General features: G+C 38.0%; 1 protein-coding gene across 1 annotated transcript; it reads right to left on the minus strand.

Moving 5' to 3' along the window:
- Window positions 1-5,966: 5,966 nt before the first annotated feature.
- Dazl (deleted in azoospermia like) lies at window positions 5,967-19,038 on the minus strand. Its single transcript, XM_041655133.1, has 11 exons — window positions 18,880-19,038; window positions 16,432-16,578; window positions 15,966-16,057; window positions 15,436-15,487; window positions 14,875-14,938; window positions 14,649-14,788; window positions 13,154-13,225; window positions 11,515-11,565; window positions 10,721-10,834; window positions 9,262-9,360; window positions 5,967-6,029 (listed from the first exon to the last, which is right to left on the minus strand). The coding sequence occupies exons 1-11, from the start codon at window positions 19,036-19,038 to the stop codon at window positions 5,967-5,969; spliced, it is 1,053 nt and encodes a 350-aa protein (XP_041511067.1).
- Window positions 19,039-19,491: the final 453 nt, after the last annotated feature.

The following is a 19,491-nucleotide window of genomic DNA, read 5'->3' on the forward strand; positions in this document are numbered from 1 at the left end:
CTAGACAGGTTCCAGGGTCTGGGCAGAGGTCCTCTTTACAAACAAAGTCTCCTGGTTGGAACTGTTGGGCAGGTTCAGAGGTGGAACAGTAGGATTCCCTTCCCAGTCTGGTCCCTAGCCTGTGAGCTTTCTGCAAAGCCTGTATGAAGCTGGTCTAAGGAGTGCAGCAGTTTTTGTGGTTCCTAGCCGGGGGACTTGGAGATCAGTTTCTAAACTCTCAGGAAGGCTGAGTCTGTCGCCCAGCAGCATCCACTATCCTTGTCTATCTAATTGCCCAGTCCCATTTCAACCAGTCAGTCTCATCCCTGAATATATTTCAGGTGGTCCGGAATGATAACTGGACTCCAGCAGAGCTACCAAGACTCAAAGAGACCCCACTGATTCTAGGGCTATTTCCCATGCGGTCAACTCAGCTGCTCTGTTCCCCTTCTGAGAAATCCCCTCTTTTCAATAGATAATGGCTACCCTCTTGGGTAACCAGATAGCTTCTAATCTAGGGCTAAGATTTCTATTTTTTTTATTTCTTTTCCTGTTGAGGAAAAGTCTCTCCCTATAGAGCCCCATGGACATGAGCCATGGTGAAAGCGTATCAGTTGGCAGTGTATATGCCCCCCCCCCCCATGGAGTGCTGAAGTCAAAGCTAAAAGCTCAGCTCTGTGAGCTAAGGTGATCCTGCTTAAAGATTGTGCCCAGATAGTCCTATCTTGGATCACCACGGCTTGATCCCATTTTGGTTGAAACTTCTCCCCTATGTAAATCTGCCACCAACAGGATGTCAGTCAGATCAGGCTGACAAATCGCATCATGTCAGTCACCTTAAGACAGTCATGCAGGGGAAACACAGGGTCATCATCTGACAGGAGACTGACCCAGAAGCAGGGTCACCCAGGCACTAGACATCCATCTCTTGGGTTCCCTTCTCAAAAAGGTCTCAACACAGTGTGAGACTGTCTGGAACAGTTTGCATACTAAAGTTAAATTTGTCAGGTTTTTTTGTTTGCTTGTTTTTTTACCATCAGGGAAGTAGCAACTATGGACCTACACACACTAGCCATCCAACTATGACTGGGTCAAATCTCTTGGATAAATATGCCACTGGTTTTCCCCAGGATCCCAGGGTTTGCATGAGGACCCACTAGGCAATGCCTCTGGTCTTATCCACATGTAAGAGAAATGTCTTAGGGATGTCTGTGAGGGCCAAAGCTGGGGCAGGATCTTTTTTAAGGCCTCAAAGACCTCCTGCTCTGTCTCAGTTCATTCCAAAGGGGTACCGGGGCTTGGCCATCTCAGCAAATAGCCTGCAGTAGCCGCCAACCCCCAGGAATCCCCACACTTGTTTTGTTTTCTGATGTGGGGCAGGGATTTGCAGGATGGCTGAAGTGTGGTATTGGGAAGCATCTGCTTTCCTTCATCTAGGCTGTCTAGGCATGTGACTGAGACTCTCCCTCAGGGCTCGGAGGACTACTTTAGCCATTCTGCTGCCTGTCCACACTCCTCCTCACTGTTCAGAGCCACAAGGCCAGCTGCACATACTGGAGCAGGGCGCTTTGTGGGTATTTTTTGTCTAAATTCCAACAGATCTGCACTCAGGGCCCCAACAAACAGTGCTACTGAGCCCACAAATCCCTTACCATTGTGTTTGTGTTTCTCTTTTGTGTTTCCCCAGGGGCAGAACACAACGAGAGCTTCCTTCTCTGTCTTCAACTTCGGCTGTTGTGAACTTCCTGAGCAATTTATGAAAGTTGAGACCTGTTTATTCCTTCAAATATCTCTAATTTCTGGAGCTTTCGCCTCACATCTGGAGCCAGCTACATGATGATACTACCAGTGGCTCGCTTGTTTAGGGGAGCATCTGGGTCTATATGGGTAAATACCCAATTTGTGTCACAGAGCCTTTCCAGAAACCCAGAAGGCAATTCATCAGGTCCTTGAGTAACCTGATACTTTTCATACTCCCAATAATGTTTGTTAAAGAAAATCCTCCAAAGCCCTCTTACCTTAGAAGTTTCCAATGGACTGTTTCTAGCAGGCTCTAAAGACCAGCAGCGTTTTCAAAGATGGAGGGTTTGGGGTCTTCCACTTGCATCCATTACTGGGACATAAACTGCACACCGAGGAGCTGAACTCCTACTCTTCTGGTGGTGGATCAGATAACTATTTTCTCCTCCTGCAGCAGGATTGAGAACAGGCATAAATTTTGGGTTTCTCTGGGTGACCTAGCTGCACCAAAAGTATTTGGGTCATCAAGAGGACACAGGTCTTAACCCAACGGTGTATCTCGCACCAGAGAAGCCACTGGTTATGACAGTTAAACTGGTGGCTGTAGTTGGTATACATATATGCACATGTGTATATATGCATGAATATATATACTCATACAAATGCATAAAAATACATATTTAAAATGAACTCTAATTTCATCAGTTGATACACTAAATATCAATTTTAATCTTTGATGATTCCCAAAGCCACTCCTTTGTATCCTGTATAGCCTTGAATCAATTTTCTATTAGAGTTAGCTATTTAGAGCTTATTAACTACTAAACTACACAAGTTATCTGCAAGAATTCCTGCACTTACTTCCTTTTGCAGAACTCATAGGGCTTGAACTAGAAATAGAAATTGAATCGAGTACCAATCTTCTCTACATAATTTTACTATTTTTTTCAAACTTTCAGAGCAGTGAGTGTATCTTTTATTGCAGAGATACTGAGAGAAATTACTTTGGACACACTCTTATGTGAAGCAAATGCAATGCCAATCTATAGTATATCTGCGGACATAAACAAAAGTCCCAAAAGTGGGCAACAAAGCATTCCATTGCCATATAAAATGAGAGAGACCTTGCCCAGGTAAGTAACGTCAGTGTGTGCTTCAGCATTCCCAATGGGGACCACTGTTCGTGCACTGCAACGAAAACTACCAACTATTTTTAGTGCCATAGTAGTTTTCTCATAAAAAAGGTATACATGCTGTGGTTGTTTGAGTAAGAATAGACCCACAGCCAGGCTGTAGTGGCACATGCCTTTAAGGCAGGCGGATCTCTGAATTTGAGGCCAGGTTTGTCTATAAAGCTAGTCCAGGACAGCCAAAGATAAAGAAACTTTGCCTCGAAAAACTAAAACAACAGAAAGTAGCTCATAGGCTCATATATTTGAGTGTCTAGTTCCTAGCTGTTGTAATGTTTGAGCAGGATGAGGTGTGGCCTTGTGAAGAAAGTGTCACTGGAGATGGTGGCCTTTTGAAACCTTAAAAGCTTTCCTTTTCTCTGCTAGATCAGGATGTAGCTCTCATCAACTTCTCCAGGTCCATGCCTGCCTACCTGCATGATGTCATGCTCTCTGCCACATTAGTAGACTAAGCCTCTGAAAATCAAGCAACTCTTTTTAAGAGTTAGGTTGGTCAGAGCCTGCCCAGCGCCATTAACATCTGCCTGGGACGGACTGCCCTGGGCTTGAAGGAAAGAACACGGGCTGTTGGCCAGGGTATGGATGAGCTGGCCCTGCCCCTCCCGCCTTCCATGTAGTGGCATGGGTGAAGGAAAGATGCCCTCTCCTCACCACCTGTGGCCGGCAGGAGAGCTGACCCTGCCCCTCACTAACTGCAGCACCAGGACAGCATGCCCTGCACCTTGCTTAGGCAGCACAGCAGAGCTGACCCTGTTGGCAGGGGTGTGAAAGCAGAAGAGCTGAATCCCCCACACTTGCCAAATAGTGGGTGGTATGGGTGAGGGAAAGATGCCTTCCTCCCCTTGCCCTTCACCACCTGCAGGAGAGAGGAGTGCTGGTCTGGGGGGAGGGGGGCACACATAGAAGTGGGAGAACTGGCCCTGCTCCTTACCAGCTGCCACACTGAGTGGCCCCTGCGCCTCACTTGGGCAGCACAGAAGAGCTGGCCTTGGTGGTAATGGTGTGGGGTGAACCATCCCTTGTTGCAGAGTTAGCCAGGGAGGTTCTGGGAAGCATGCCTGTTGATGAGGAAGAGGTGGTGGACTGAACAACCTAGCTACCACCCAGGTGCAGAACCAGGGCTATGATATCTTGTAGAAAGCAAGAAAATGTCTCAAAATTTTATAATTAGCTGCCATCTTAGAAAATGCAGACTATTTACAATTTTAATCACAGGGATTTATACATTGTCACACACTATCCACCAAAATTTCCCATCTTGTAGATATGACAATAAGTCAATGATATTTTTGAAAAAAAGCTTTATTCGTTTATGCAAAGATAGTATCAGCAATAGGTAATAGGAACATACTTTTAAGTTTAAAATTAATCTTTCATTTTGAAAGGCTCAGTACTTTTCTTTTCCCCTTCTCTTAAATACTTGGCTCCAACAAAACAGCAGGTGAAAATTTATTCCCTTACTTTTCCTTAAGTCATACATCAACAATTACAATTGTTTTTTAGAATTTAGGATATCATTCATAGTAAGCTGGAGATTTAATCACAGAGTGGCACATGCAAGACTATTAACACAAAAAAAAATACAAATGCACTGGGGGGAAAAGGGACAAACAAAAGAACAAATTTCAGCACATTTCCTAGTTTTCTGGTACACTGACCTCTTGGAGACTTAAAAAGATTTTGTCCTTCAGATACAGAAATTAAGAGTTAAGATCATTATGGACACTTATGACATGACCCTATTTGAAGGAAAGGGCTAATACAAGGCATTGTAAAACTAATGTGCATGGCAGGTCAGACGGTATCTATCACCGTCCCAGAGCTACATTCCTAAGGCTTAGCCCCTGAACTGCTCACAACTGTTACTTGCCTACTTTATACCATGGAACAAATCCTGACAGAATGGGAATACAGGGTGAAAACAACTGTGGGCACAGTCTCTCTGCTGTTACAATGTATAATATCCAATGAAGAGACCATCTAATTTAAAAACAGATTAACTACCATTCTTGGGATACAATTATGAAACAAATTTTGTGGTTTAGAAATGTCAAAATTACATACTTTGACTGTTTTGGACATATTTTACTTTACAAAAGGAAATACAAGAGACTAACAAAACTAAAAACCTATTTACTCTGTAACAACTTATATTTTGAATGTTTTTATAAAAATTTCTTTCAGATACTCTGATTAACTTTTAAGTGACATAAAAAATTTTCAGCACTCTTTAATGCCAGTATTTTGCACAATTTTAAGACAGCCATTGAGTTTAGCATTTTTAGAAAAAAGAGTATTACTCATTGAGAATAGCTTATACATCTAGCATAGTTTAGTTTGTCTCGGATTCTTTAAACAAAATTACACCCAGAATTTCAGATATCCTAATTACCATCCCAACCAAATAAATATGTGCATATGTGTGGATTCTAGCAAAAGGGTAAAATATTTTGTATAAATGTAAGACCCACTGATTGGACTGTTAAGAATCTGTTTCCTGGGCTTAGATAAGGAAGACTTCAATAAAGTTAACTATATACTGAGTTCCACTGATTAAAAATGCAGTTCTAAAAATTCTGCTCTTGTGGCAAATGTTTAAACAAATAATAAATGTAAAGCACAATACTGTAAATACTGTACTGTTCAGGTACCTGTTGAGAAGTGAAATGCTTGTAGCCAAACTATCAAAATTCCGACCTTTCAAAATAGGTTTATAAAATCCTTTTTCTTGAAAATTAGTACTTGCTTTTGAACTCTTAAAATGCCAATTTTAATTACAAGTCCTTAAGTCTTAAAAGTTATTCCTTTCAGCTATTTTTCAATTATTTGAAAATTATTTATCTTTTTTACTTGCAATTATTTTTCTTTCAACTATATAATGAACACAAAACCAGTTTCTATTTAAACATCAAATTAACACATTCAACATAAAACTAGGCAATCTAATATAACTTTTATACAATACAAAATCTGAGTGTGATTTGTCAAAAATTCTGTAATAGTAAAACCTTTCCGTCTCTTAATATTCAAAACTAACAACCTTGTGAGACTACAAAGTTAGCAGAGATGATCAGATTTAAGGACTGCCCGGCTTCTTCTAAAATGATGCACTCTTTTATCCTAGAAGAGACAAAATTATTTTAAATCACTGAAAATTCCATACTACCATTACTGATCTAAGATTATGAAATAGTATGTTGGTTTAAGTTTAAATATAGTGAATGAGGAAAGGGGAGGCATTTGGTGAAACTCTGTCCAACAATAAATGTAAGGCTTTGTTAAATGACAAAATTAAAAAAGAATTCAACTCAGAAATATTACAATTAGTACCATTTTAAATAATTAATGATTTAAAGACAGCAGAAAATTCTTAAAACTACTCTTTAATTTTTTTCACTAGAATTTATTTTGTGTGTATAAGCATGCATGCAGGCATGCATAGCCCATTATGTGGAGGTCAAGAGGACAATATGCACAGTCAGTTTTTCTCCTACAACATGTATGTTTCAGGGATTAAACATAGATCACCAGGTTTTGTGCCAACTGCCTTTATTTGATGAGCCACCTTGCCAGCAAAACAAAGTAAGAACTATCCAACAAACAACCCCAAGGCTTGGGTCTGGAGAAATGGTCTGGTGGTTTCAGCTCACAAACTGTTTACTCTAATTTCAAAGGATCAGACACTCTTATCTAGCTTCTGTGGGCATCAGGCACATATATAGTACAGACATACACACAGGCAAAGTACCTGTATACAATTAAAGAGAGAATTAAAACCTTCCCAAAAGAAACAAACAAATCCCTATTTTTTTTATTAACTATTCCATCTGACAGAAACCCTATTTGAGAACTGTACTGTGTTTCAATTTGAAATCCTTTATTTTTATTAAAAAGCTCAAAATCTTGTATATTTAAGGCTTAGTGCAATCTGTGCACCAAAGAACACTCGGACACAGGTTACAACCGATTGGAAATTGTTTTGTTTTTTCATTATTCGGAATTTAAGTGTAGTCCAAGCATTTAAAGGAAGGGGCTTTTAAGTGCAATCTGTGGAGATGTATCATTCTTTATGAAGCAAAGGTAAGAATATTTAAAATGTTTTCTCAAGGGGTGGGTCCTAGGAACACTCTCCCCCATGGATATGAAGACCTAAGGATTGCTCAAATCTCTTATATAAGATGATATGTTTGTATATACACTGGTGATCTTTCTGTATACTTTAAATTTCTCAATTTTTCTACCTAATGTTCTATGTGAACATTCTACCTAAATTTCTATGTGACTGGAGAGGTGGCTCATTTGGCAAAGTATTGCTGTGCAAGCCTGAGGGCCTGAGTTCAGGTCCCTAGCACCCCCTTTAAAGGGCTAGTATTAGAGGTGTACTATATAATCATAGTGCTGGTAGAACAGAACCAGAAATAAACAAATCCCTCCGGCATACATCAGCCAGTTTAGCCAAATGGACAAGCTCCAGATTCGGCGGAAGATCCTGTTTCAAAAAGGTGGCAAGACACCAATGTCTATCTGACTGCTACAAGTACCCTCACATGTACACAAGGTACACACATTATCAGCTCCATGTCAATAAAATAACATCCCACTTAGGTTGGGGCCTTGAAAACTGGTCACAAATTTACACATTTTTAGATGTTAGGTAGGAATTAAAATTATGGGGCTGAAGTTAAAAGAACAATGATGGAAATACACAGTACATTCAATTTCAATAACAAACAGTAATTAGTTGCTTATAATAGGTCTGTGGCTCCATGTGCTTGTTCTGTAATCAGGAGGCTAAGAACTTGGGATCCCAGAATTGCCAACATCTACTATGGGCCTCCACACAAATATTCTGACTGATCTGTGAACATGCACGCACATACATACATATACACACAAAACAGACAACAGCAGGTTTCTCTACTAATTTCTGATTCCTAACTAGAGGGAAAGAAATCTCTAGATTTCAAAGGGAAGTATTCTTTCTTTCCAACACAAGGTGAAAACTCAATTTTGAACACTTTTGTTTTCAAACATCATTTAATACTTTCAGAACTTTGGGGCAAACTGCTGCAGTTACATACTGCACTGTGTAGAAAAAAATTTTAAATGAGCATCTTTTGCTCATCATATTGCAAACACACTGTAGGTAATAACTTTCACTGCCTAGTAAGTTAGAAATGAAAATAAGCAAGGGGTTTATTTCTGGAATGGCTAAGACATTTTTAAATTTGACTTATGGTTGTACAGATAAGTAAAAAATACTAAAAATTCATTGAATTTTTAATGAATTTAAATGAGTTGTATGACATCCATATTACACTTATCCTTTATTATCTCAAAATATCTTTCCCAGAATGCAGTATTCTCTCCAATGAACTCGCCAATTAATAGACTTCATATTTGGACTCAAAAGTAAAAGAACCTTAGAGACTTTGTGTTCTACTTATTCTCATTTTACATTTGTAAAGTCTTGGGACTGGAAGAACAGCTCAGTAGTAAGGCATGTGATTACAGCATGGCCAAGTTCCTGAGTTCTAACCCTCAAATAAAACCACCACATAGAAGGCACCACATAGAAACTCTAAATGTAATGTCCTAAAATGTAAGTGATCTGTGCAATGTGAACATATTAAAAACCCAAACTTTGTTGAATTCTCACTTGGTTATTTTCAACCTCCTCAGTTTTATTCCTTTTCATTCTCCACGATGTTCAAATCTATTAACCAAGTAGTTCTTTTGTTTCTCTTTAATCCTACAGCTATGAATTACATTCTGATTTCAAATTTTTCTGTGTGGTCAAGTAATTATTTTATCTGCCAACTCTCATGAACCTTTTATATTACTTACCATTTCTCCGTAGTTTGTGTGCATACTGTGTAAGTCAAAGGTCAACATCATCTGGAGTCTGATTGCATTCTACCTTTTCTCACTGAACACACAGATTACTGATAGGGACTGACCTTGCTACACAGCTTGCTCAGGATCCTGTCTTTGCCCCTGAGGACTGGAATTCTAGGCAGGCTGCTAAACCCACCTGCCATTTATAAATTCTGAGTTCAAAGTCACATTTGCTCAGTAAGTGCTTTACTCACTGAGCCACGTGCCCAACAGCTCATCAACTCAACCTCCTGAAAACTTTTCTTCCCTAAAGACAAACTTTATTATTCTAAGATTTGCACACCATCCAACACACTTTGGGTAAAACACAACTATTATAATGGCTTTCCAAGGGTTTATATAATAAAACACTTTAATTAATTACTATAAAAACATTATGTATAAAAACATACAGAAAAAACTAAGTTTCAATATTAACACACACATTCTATTCTGCATACTATTCTTGTCCTACCTTGAAGTAATCATCTTGAGTAACAAGAGAATTTCTCAGTCTGTTCTCGGGGTTAAATAGACAAGAGACCACCGTCTGTATGCTTCGGTCCACAGACTTCTGAAACATGGAAATTTAAAGACTACATCTTTTATTCACTGCTAACGGCTCTTAAAAAATATTTATTTATTATGTATACAATATTCTGTGTGTATGCCTGCAGGCCAGAAGAGGGCACCAGACCTCATTACAGATGGTTGTGAGCCACCATGTGGTTGCTGGGAATTGAACTCAGGACCTTTGGAAGAGCAGGCAATGCTCTTAACCTCTGAGCCATCTCTCCAGCCCTGCTAATGGCTTTTTGAAAGTATATTGAGCATATACACTACTAAGAAAATCTTTCATAACATCAAATTCTTACCATTTATTGTTTACTTTATATATAGTCCGCCTAAATTTAGTATTTTAGAAAATTTAAAAATTTGTATTTATTAAAACTATGGTATTTTGTTTGAAACATTTATTTTTCCCTATTACAGAAAGAATCAAACATTTTAATATTTCAAAAACATATTCAGGAAGATATGTTAGTATAATTGTTCAACAAGCTATTTTAATTTTATGTGTGCAAAATTTGGTTTTTTTGAGGCAGGATATCACGTAACCCTAGGACTGCCTCAAACTGGCCATGTAGCCAATGCTAGTTTTGAACTCCTTATTGTTTCGTAATTTTCTTATTCACTAGCACACACAGATGAGGGATCTGTCCAGTGAAATCTTTCGTTTTTTTCCCAACATGTCTACTTCTTTATTTATTCAACAATATGAATTAGAATTTTGAGATGAGAATATGATTAAAGAAATGACTAAATCAGGCAGTGGTGGCACACACCTTTAATCCCAGCACTCTGGAGACAGAGGCAGGCAGATCTCTGTGAGTTCAAGGCCAGCCTGGTCTACAGAGCTAGTTCCAGGACAGGCTCCAAAGCACAGAGAAACCCTGTCTCGAAAAACCAACAAAAAGGAAAGAGGGAGGGAGGAAGGCAGGACAGACGGACTATCTAATTTGGTATCAAACAATTACCATTTTAAAAAGCTAATGTCATAAATATTTTCAGAGTATCATAAATAATACATAGTACTATTTTGCTAAATAAAATATTTAAACTATAAAAGGCATGGCAAATATTCATACTAATAGTAGAAATCTGGCCACTGAATTCTACCAAATCATATTATAGACCAGTAACTAAAATATGATTTAAGAAAAATGCAATTAGAAGAAAAGATACAACAAAGGAATCAGAAACTCCAAGTTTGGATTATCTGAGGTATTATTTTCTTGTACATTAATTGCAGCGTTAAGTCCTCTGAGCTCTGCAGGTTGTAACTTTCATTTTTAAATCGTGGCAAATAGGTCAAAGAATCATAATATAAAATAAATTTTAAATTAAAGCAGTAAATAAAATTAGATGTTTGCCTTTTGTGAGCCATTTCCAGAGGCTGGAGAAGCTTCATGAACTGAACATTCATTTGACAAAACTTCAGTTCCTGAGTCAACTTCACTGCAATGGTAGTTAACAGTTGTATAAGCCTAAATTTAAAACGATAAAAGTATAATTAACAAGAAACATGATACATTTCTAAGTCATTCTTTAGAAGGTTATTTTTCAGAAATTGTTTTAAACTAAATGCTTAAAATTACTGTTTTAAAATGAAGTCTTTTATTTTAAAAATGCCTGTCAACATGAAAGTCAGTAGGAGTTTAAGGAACGATAATATGTAGTTAACAGAGTACCTGAGAATTCTCTCACTTTGTTTTTCAAATACCCAATCTTTATCTATGAAAGTTAACAGAAGCTCAGGTGGTTTACTGATAGATGGCATCACCTTCTTTTATTCTTTTTATAAAATAATATTAAGGGTAAAATGTTTCTATGTATTTTATTTTAGTTGCAAACTCAGGCAGATTCTAGAAAGACCACATGGTAACTCTGAATCTAATATTTAATAATATTTTCCTTGATTATACATCATGCCAATAAATAACCAAAAACTTATTGTTTATGAAGCAGCCACTGACTGGACATACAACAATAATGTGAAAAACAAAAAGCAGGTTTTTTCTCATGTGAGTATATTACTTAGATAAAGTAAAATACCTAAAATAATGTAATTAGAATATTTATAAACCTACACAATATTGCAAAAGAAATATATCAGAGGAAACTGTAAGACTAAGTAAGCAGAATACATTCAGCTAATTCATTTTACCGGAGGTATAACATAACTCCTCTGTTCCCCAGCCGGCCACTGCGGTGGCATCTTAAGAAAAGAAAACAAAGATTATTTAAACACCTACACATATTTTCAAAAGAGATAATTAGACAATGTTACAGTCTTTATCATGCTCTTAATTTCTTATTACAAAACAGTACTATCTGTGCATTTTTCAGTTTCTTCCATATATAAAACTCACATTTTCTCAAATGGAACTTGGCATTCAGGAAAATTTAAAAAGACAGGAGCACTTGGAAATTATTACTACAGCTACAGTTAAGGGTCATAAATATGGTCACATCTATTGGAAGAAATTCATGAAACTACTATTTTATAGCATCTAGCAAAATTATGCACTATCAATCAAAATTCGGTACTGGGTAGTATTTTTATTTCAACCTATCTTATAAAAACTTCTAAGTCAGCATGGATTTTTAAGATATTGACAGAAATGAAAGTATGTTGAAATAAGAACAGAAGATACTTAATCTTCATAAACAGTCTCAACAAATGTTTTTTCCTTGTCAAAATATTTACCTCTAAGTAATATTGATGTCTGAATTATAGACTAATTCTACTTTATATAGCACACTATGTAGCAATTTTATATAAAGAAAGACCAAAGTAGTATCTCCAAGTTATTTTACATTCCCTTAAATTATCTGATAATTCAAGTCCTTCTCTTCAGTGCTTAGGGAACCCTGGGGAAGAGGAGTCAGAGGGGATAGAGGACACCAGGAGAATATGGCCCTATAAATCAACACAATCAAAGCTCTTATGAATGCACAGGACTGAGGTTGCATGTACCAGCTCCTCTGCCTCTGTATTACGGCTTCCAGTTTAGTTATTTATGATATTCCTGAGTGTGCAAACAAATGGATCTCTAATTCTCGTGACTTCTCTTGGGCTCTTTTTCCTTCTGTGTTTTTTTCCTCCCTGGTTCAGTTTTGCTATGGTAGTTTTCTCTAACATACTATATTATTATTCCTTTTGTGGTGGATTGAATGAGAATGGCCCCATAGGCCCATATACTTGAATGCTTGGTCACCAGGGAATGGCACTATTTGAAAGGATTAAGAGGTGTAGCCTTGGGGGACTGGAGAGATGGCGCAGTGGTTAAGAGCACTGGTTGCTCTTCCAGAGGTCCCACATTCAATTCCCAGCACCCACTAGGCAGACAATTGTTTGCAGTTCAAGTTCCAGGGGATCCGACACCCTCTCCAACATATATGTAGGCAAAACACCAAGGCACATGGAATAAAAATAAATAAATAATTAAATAAAAAAAAGAAAGAAGAAATGTGTCACTGGGGGTGGCCTTTGAGCTTTTCAAAAGCCCAAGACAGAGACAGGGGCTGTCTGTTCCTGCTGCCTATGGATTCAAGATGTAGAACTCTCAGCTACCTCTCCAGCACTATTGTCTGCCTGCATGTTGCCACGCCGATAATGAACTAAACCTCAAACTGTAAATTGGCCTCAATTAAATGCTTTCTTTTATAATAATCACTGTGGTCATGGTTCACAGCACTAGAACACTAAGACACCTTACAAGCCTGTTTATAAGGAGTAGATCTGGATAGGATGAATGAGGACAGGTGCTGGCCAAGTCATTTTCAATTAAAGGAAAAAATACCTGATAATTATAAACTGGCAGCTGATACCCAGTGATGACCTGAACTGGTGAACTTGGATAAGGAGGGTACGCCTGAGAATAAAGGTCACAGAAAAACTGGATTAGTAAAATAAATTTGAGAAAATGAGAAAGAGTATCATTCACAATACAACAAAAAAGTATTTTTCTCCTTTTCTATATATATAGCAATTCAGGAGTCTAAAAGATTGGTTTTATGAGGAAAATATTTCTTGTCAAATGATAACCCACTGCACAGGAAGGAGGAAAAAGACAACTTAAATGACTGTTTTTCTAAGCCAAAATTCACCTTTGGAAGTTGCTGTACACTGATTATACATACAGTTGTAGCAAGGGAGTTCAATAAATAACATCTTCTGTTTCTTTATGAAAATACCTTCACAGATAAGGCACTCATAGCAATGTTAACAGAACGGAGAAGCTCTAACTTTTCTACAGCCTCATTTAATTTCTGAAAGTTAAGGAATTACAATCTGAAGCTGGAGAAGTGATTAAATCATTGTTTTTCGACCTTAGGCAACCTGGTCCTGGGAGGTTACCATATTGATGCCGAAATTAGTATGCTATGGCGCACTACAGCCCAGAACTCTTGGACTCAAGATATCCTCCTTGTCTCAGCCTCCCGAGTAAATCACGCGAGCACCACCACACCCGGATAAATCATTGTTTTCTATACTTCAGTATTTATTGACTAAAAGCAAGTAGTAGCACACAAATGCCTTATATCAGTAATGACTCACAATTTAGGAGTAAGTATAGATTTTCTTCTAAGTCATATTTTGAACAAGAAAAATAAGGCAAGATGCAGTCTGTATTCCACACACAATAAATATGACATTATTAATTTTTTTGCCAGAAACAGTCTCTAAAATTGAAAAGCATAGAAGTAAAATGTACCAAGAATGTTATTTAGCATAAATAGGCATAGTAAGCATGAAAATTTAAATATTAACCCACCTCAAATTAAATTCAAGAAACCTATGATTTATAGATAAAACCTATCAATTTTAGAGCTAAAATAAACCCAGGTGTCAACAACCTACATGAGGAGGCATTTGGAATTCACTGCAGGTCAAACACAGATGAACTGATCTTCTTTGGGAAGAACCAACTAAGAGGATATGCAAAGCTGTTCCTGAAAATTTATATAACTTTTTCAACTTGAAAAAAGAGGCAATAGTAAAATTCTTCTATATATACTTTATGTGTCTGAAAAATAAACTTTGGAAAAAAGAAATATATCTAATGTGGCTACCAAGGTTCTAGGATAAAGGCTTACAAACTATATAGAGGCAGATTTCATTTCAGCATGAGGAAAACAGCAATTAAGAATGAGAATAAACAAACAAATTCTTCCCATTTCAAGTATTCCAATAAGGACTGAACTGTATTACACTTAACATCCAAACCATGCATATGATTTCAGAGCTTAAAAAGACTTAACAAACCTAAGAACAAGAATGCCGGCTGTTATTACCTGAACATACTGAGTTATAGGATTCATCATGGTTGGAGGCTGCATGTATGTCTCAGCATTTGGACTACTCCAAACACTCTGAAACTGTGGTGGTGGAGGAGGATTAAAAATCAAAGGACGTGGCTGCACATGATAAGTACCTTTAAAAGAAACAAGAGAAAAACTTACACCGAGTTCTCTGAAAACCTAAACAGTTTTATCAAGAACAATTTCTGGTTTTACTCACATAAATTTTGTTTCCTGATTGCAGGGCCCAGTTTCAGCTTTTTACCATGAAAATTTATCTGTGACTAAAAACAGTAACAAATGATAATTTAATCCTTCACTTCTGAGACTTGGGCAAATACTACTGTGCTCAGCCTTAGAACTCTAATCAAAGCATCTCAAAGCATCAAGTTAAATTTTGTAAAGCCATTCTTCCCATTTCTAACTCTGTCTCTAGTTGATAAAGCTAAAGGCCCCCAAGCAAGCAGGTTCTGTTTAACTACATAAAATTACATTTTGGCCAGGCGGTGGTGGCGAACACCTTTAATCCCAGCACTCAGGAGGCAGAGACAGGCAGATCTCTGTGAGTTTGAGGCCAGTCTGGCCTACAGAGCTAGTTCCAGGACAGCCTCCAAAGCTACAGCAAAATCCTGTCTCAAAAGACAAAAATTAGAAGAATTTTTTTTTTATTTTAAACAGAAAGGAAGCCTATTTTTCCTTGTATTTTACATAAGACTGAATATCCAGTACTTTTCAAATCTAAAGCATTGCTAAAGAAATTTTCTGTAAGACTATTACTTACTTCTACTATCTTCTGCACATCCACGTCATTATAAAATGAAACAAATCCATAGCTAGAAAGCAGATAAATGAAATACAAAATCGTAACTACAGAGTACTATGATTTACACTATCTAATATTCTATAAAATAGCAGAAATGGTGATAATGGAAGACGAATATACTGTCGTAAATATGCTGAGACATAGACAACAGATCCTCTATAAATACCACTTTGTTCTCTTAGTCTAATGTCAGAATGGGCTAATATTCATTAACAAAGATCATGTAAGGCAAGACAGCTAAAATTTAAGATACTGTGAAATGTGCAAAAGGAATCTAATAACTCATGTTATTAGATTTGTGTGAGTTAGGAAATACCAAAATACAAATACTAGGAAAATAAACTGATAAAAAAAAACCTTCTATCCATAAAAAAAACAAAAGCAACAAGTTTTATTAATGCCCACTTAGAGTCTTGTCTGATATCCAGGCATCTCTCCAGCCATGCTCAGTTCTATAAACAGCAGCTATAGCAAATATATTTACATACCCCTTCGACACACCAGTTCGATCAGTGATTATCTTCACTTCTTTTACCGAGCCATATCTGGCAAAGAAACTCCTAATTTCGGTTTCATCCATCTATGAGAATAAATGAACTCCGAGAGTAAAAACTAAGCATTCAAGATTTCTAATTGCATTGTGAAAAAGAAATCTGATTATATGCAAGCCAATCTCTGGTATTCCGAAATTACTCTACTTTGATGAATGCAGTTTTAGTCTCTATGAGTTAAAACCAAAACTACAAAAATTTACAACAACGAAAAACCCTTTTAGGTCTACACATCAAATCCCATCATCCACAACATTTTAAATAAAATTTTTGAGCCTCTTAATTGTTGCCAGGGCTCCTCTTGGAAGTCCAGGGCTCATGCACTACTCCCACTTCTTCTCACCCAAATACTCCCTGGCTTCACAATGTATTTTAAAATGCAAACAAAATATGAATACAATACCCTAACATCAATTCCACCAACAAAAACAGTGTTTGGCATGATTTTGCCTTCTGGCAAAACATATCCTTGACTGGTGGCTGCTGATGAAGACTGGGTGCTGGCCTCCCTGGAGACAGCTGAATTTGGAGACTCAGAAGTTGTGGCAGACTGTAATTTAGAAAATAAACAATTTTAAAAATACATATACACAAACACATATGACAAACTGTATAAAAAATATACCTTTTATATTTAACTAAGTTAGTGTTACTCTAAATCACCTACCTATACAGCTTAGTTTAGCTTCAGGGACAGCAATTAGCAGAGAACTGGTGTGGAAATTAAACGAAAGGATGCAATACTTTCTGAAATATGATGTTTCTCAGTCATCGTTTTTAAAACAGTGTGTTAATCTGAGTAAGAATGGTCACTTCTTGAAAAGATTAGGGGTTGTAGACTCGTAGTAGGTGTGGACTTGTCAGAGTTGGGCTTTCAGATTTCAAAAGCTCAAGCCAGCTCAGAGGCTATTTTGTGTTCCTACTTAAGAACAACCTTATTCTTTTGAACAGCAAATTCCCTTCAATAATATTTCATGACAGTGAAATGACAGGGAGTAAAAAGATTAATGTTTTCCCTTCTTTTAATGTCAAACAATTTTACTTTTTTTTTCTAAATGTATGCTATGTATCTTCAACTCTTTAAAACTTGACTAGATTTGCTTTCCTACATCTGTCCAACTCTTTTCAATTTTTCATTCAAAAATAAATTCAAAACATAAACAGTGGTTCTGTAATTTTTATAGGACTCCCTTCCTCAACTGTCTCTTCTTTTATGAATGAAAATAGGCTACATTTATTTGATAAATAATTTTTTATTTCTGATGTCTGTAACACAAGGCATGGATGCTTTTTATTTAGAGATGTTATACTTCACAAGATAACTGTGTCAGAGTCTAAGAAGTAATAAATGCACTGATTCTCAGTGCTTTAGGGGCACTTAATATCTAGAGATATTGCTGGAAATCACCAGTGAGGTAAATGTCTGACATCTGGTAGGTAGGCAGCCAGGGATACAACTTCAGTATCCCATAATGCCAACTACAACCACCACCGCCACCAGCAAAGAATTGCTGGTACCAAAACCTGTATAAGGATGTGCTGAAAACTGTTATGTGTGATATCCCTAGAATTGAAGTGAAACATGATCGTTGGGGAAGAACTTGATTCTTTTTGCTCTTAAATAAATTACCTGTTTTCAGGATCTTGAATTCCTTGCTTGAAAATTAAGCAATTAGAAAAAAACCTCAAATGTCTTCTAATTATTTTCTTTATACAAAAGATGGGTATTTGAGGAAAATTTAACAATGAGAAAAATAAAGCATCAAATATTATAGGACACTCGATTTGGGCTTAGGCTTCCTGCTTAATTAGGGTAAGTATAAAATTTGTCTCATCTTAATAGTGTAATGATGTATTAAAGAAGGCACACCATACCCTGGCCTTTATCCAGTAGGTGGCACTCAAAGCTAACAAAGCAAAAGTACTCATTTTAACAAGCCCTGAACCACAGGCAGAGATGCTACTTACTGTATGCTTCACTTAGTGTTTAAAACACCCATAACCAATAGATGCTTTTTAAAACAAGACCAAAAATACTCTACAACCAAATAATCAGAATTTTATGTTCAAAATAGTATAATTTTTGAACTTTGGCTGACCTGAAGCTTGCTATGTAGATGAGTCTGCCCTCAGAGTCATGGATTTCCACCTTCCTCTGCCTTCTATGATTATTTTTAAAGACAATGTCTCATGTTGCCAAAGGGGGGTGGGCGCCTTAAACTACTGAGGCACTCAAGTGATCCTCTTGCCTTAGGCACCTGGCCCCCACTGCCTCCAGTAGTTGAGATTATGCACAAAATATACTGAACTTGGTAGAAAAATATCTTATCCATTAATAAGTGTAATAGCATATTAAAAACTGACTATTAAGTATAAGACAATCAATTCTACCTCCAAATGAATTGAGAAATATTGATACTAACAATGAACTTGGAAGCTATCACACATCAACTCTCCACAGTACAATAACATTGTATTTGAATATCCACATCAAAAATAGCTAGAAGTTGAGAATATTGTTACTAAAAATTCCAGGATAATGTTCTTTGAAATTTAATTAAATCACCATAGTAAGCAAATTGCCATGTATGTTACAAATACTGGCCCAAATAGTAAGTCTGATTTCATTAAATTTCTAACTCTAATGGAGAAAACTGTCCACAAGTACTTTACAGTACTGTTATTTTAACTTAACTGAGATTGACAAGTAATTTTACAACTAATATATTTACATGAAATTGCCCAACTTTATTTTAACATCGTCATAAATTATATAAATTTTCTTCCTTTACCGCTAAAATGGGGAAACCTGTAAAAATGAAATACAGCATATGTGACAATGCCAACCGACACGCTCGGTACTGTTCCCCGGGAAGGGGCTGGCTCTGTAGCCTGCCCAAGCTAGCCTAGAACTCGCATCTCCTCCAGCAGCCTCCTCTGTGCTGGGATTGTAGCAGAGTTGCTTTCGGTTCAGATCGCGAGCTGCCTGGTTCCCCTCCTGCACGCGCATGCGCACAAGCCTACCCAGAGCAACCACCTGGCCCTCTCAGGTGCCACTCCCGACAGGACCTAGCCAATAGCGTCCACAGGGCCGCAACAGCAGGGTGACGGTAGGGGTGGGGCAAGGCGCTGGGTAGGGACAAGCACAGGGTGGGGGTGGGGTGGGGTGAGGCAGGGGGGGGGAGGGGGGATAGGCACAGGGTGGGGGTGGAGCGAGGCGCGGGGTAGAGACAGGCACGGGGTGGGGATGGGCGCAGGGTGGGGGTGGGGCGAGGCGCGGGGTGGGGGATGGGCGCAGGGTGGGGGTGGGGCGAGGCGCGGGGTGGGCGCAGGGTGGGGGTGGGGCGAGGCGCGGGGTGGGGGATGGGCGCGGGGTGGGGAATGGGCGCAGAGTGGGGGGCTAGGCGCGGGTAGGGACAGGCACGGGGTGGGGGTGGGGAGAGGCGCGAGGCACGGAGATAGG

The sequence above is a fragment of the Microtus oregoni genome, unplaced genomic scaffold, assembly GCF_018167655.1.
Source record: "Microtus oregoni isolate MIOR12 unplaced genomic scaffold, Mior012 000007F_ref0000211, whole genome shotgun sequence".
Lineage (NCBI taxonomy): Eukaryota > Metazoa > Chordata > Mammalia > Rodentia > Cricetidae > Microtus > Microtus oregoni.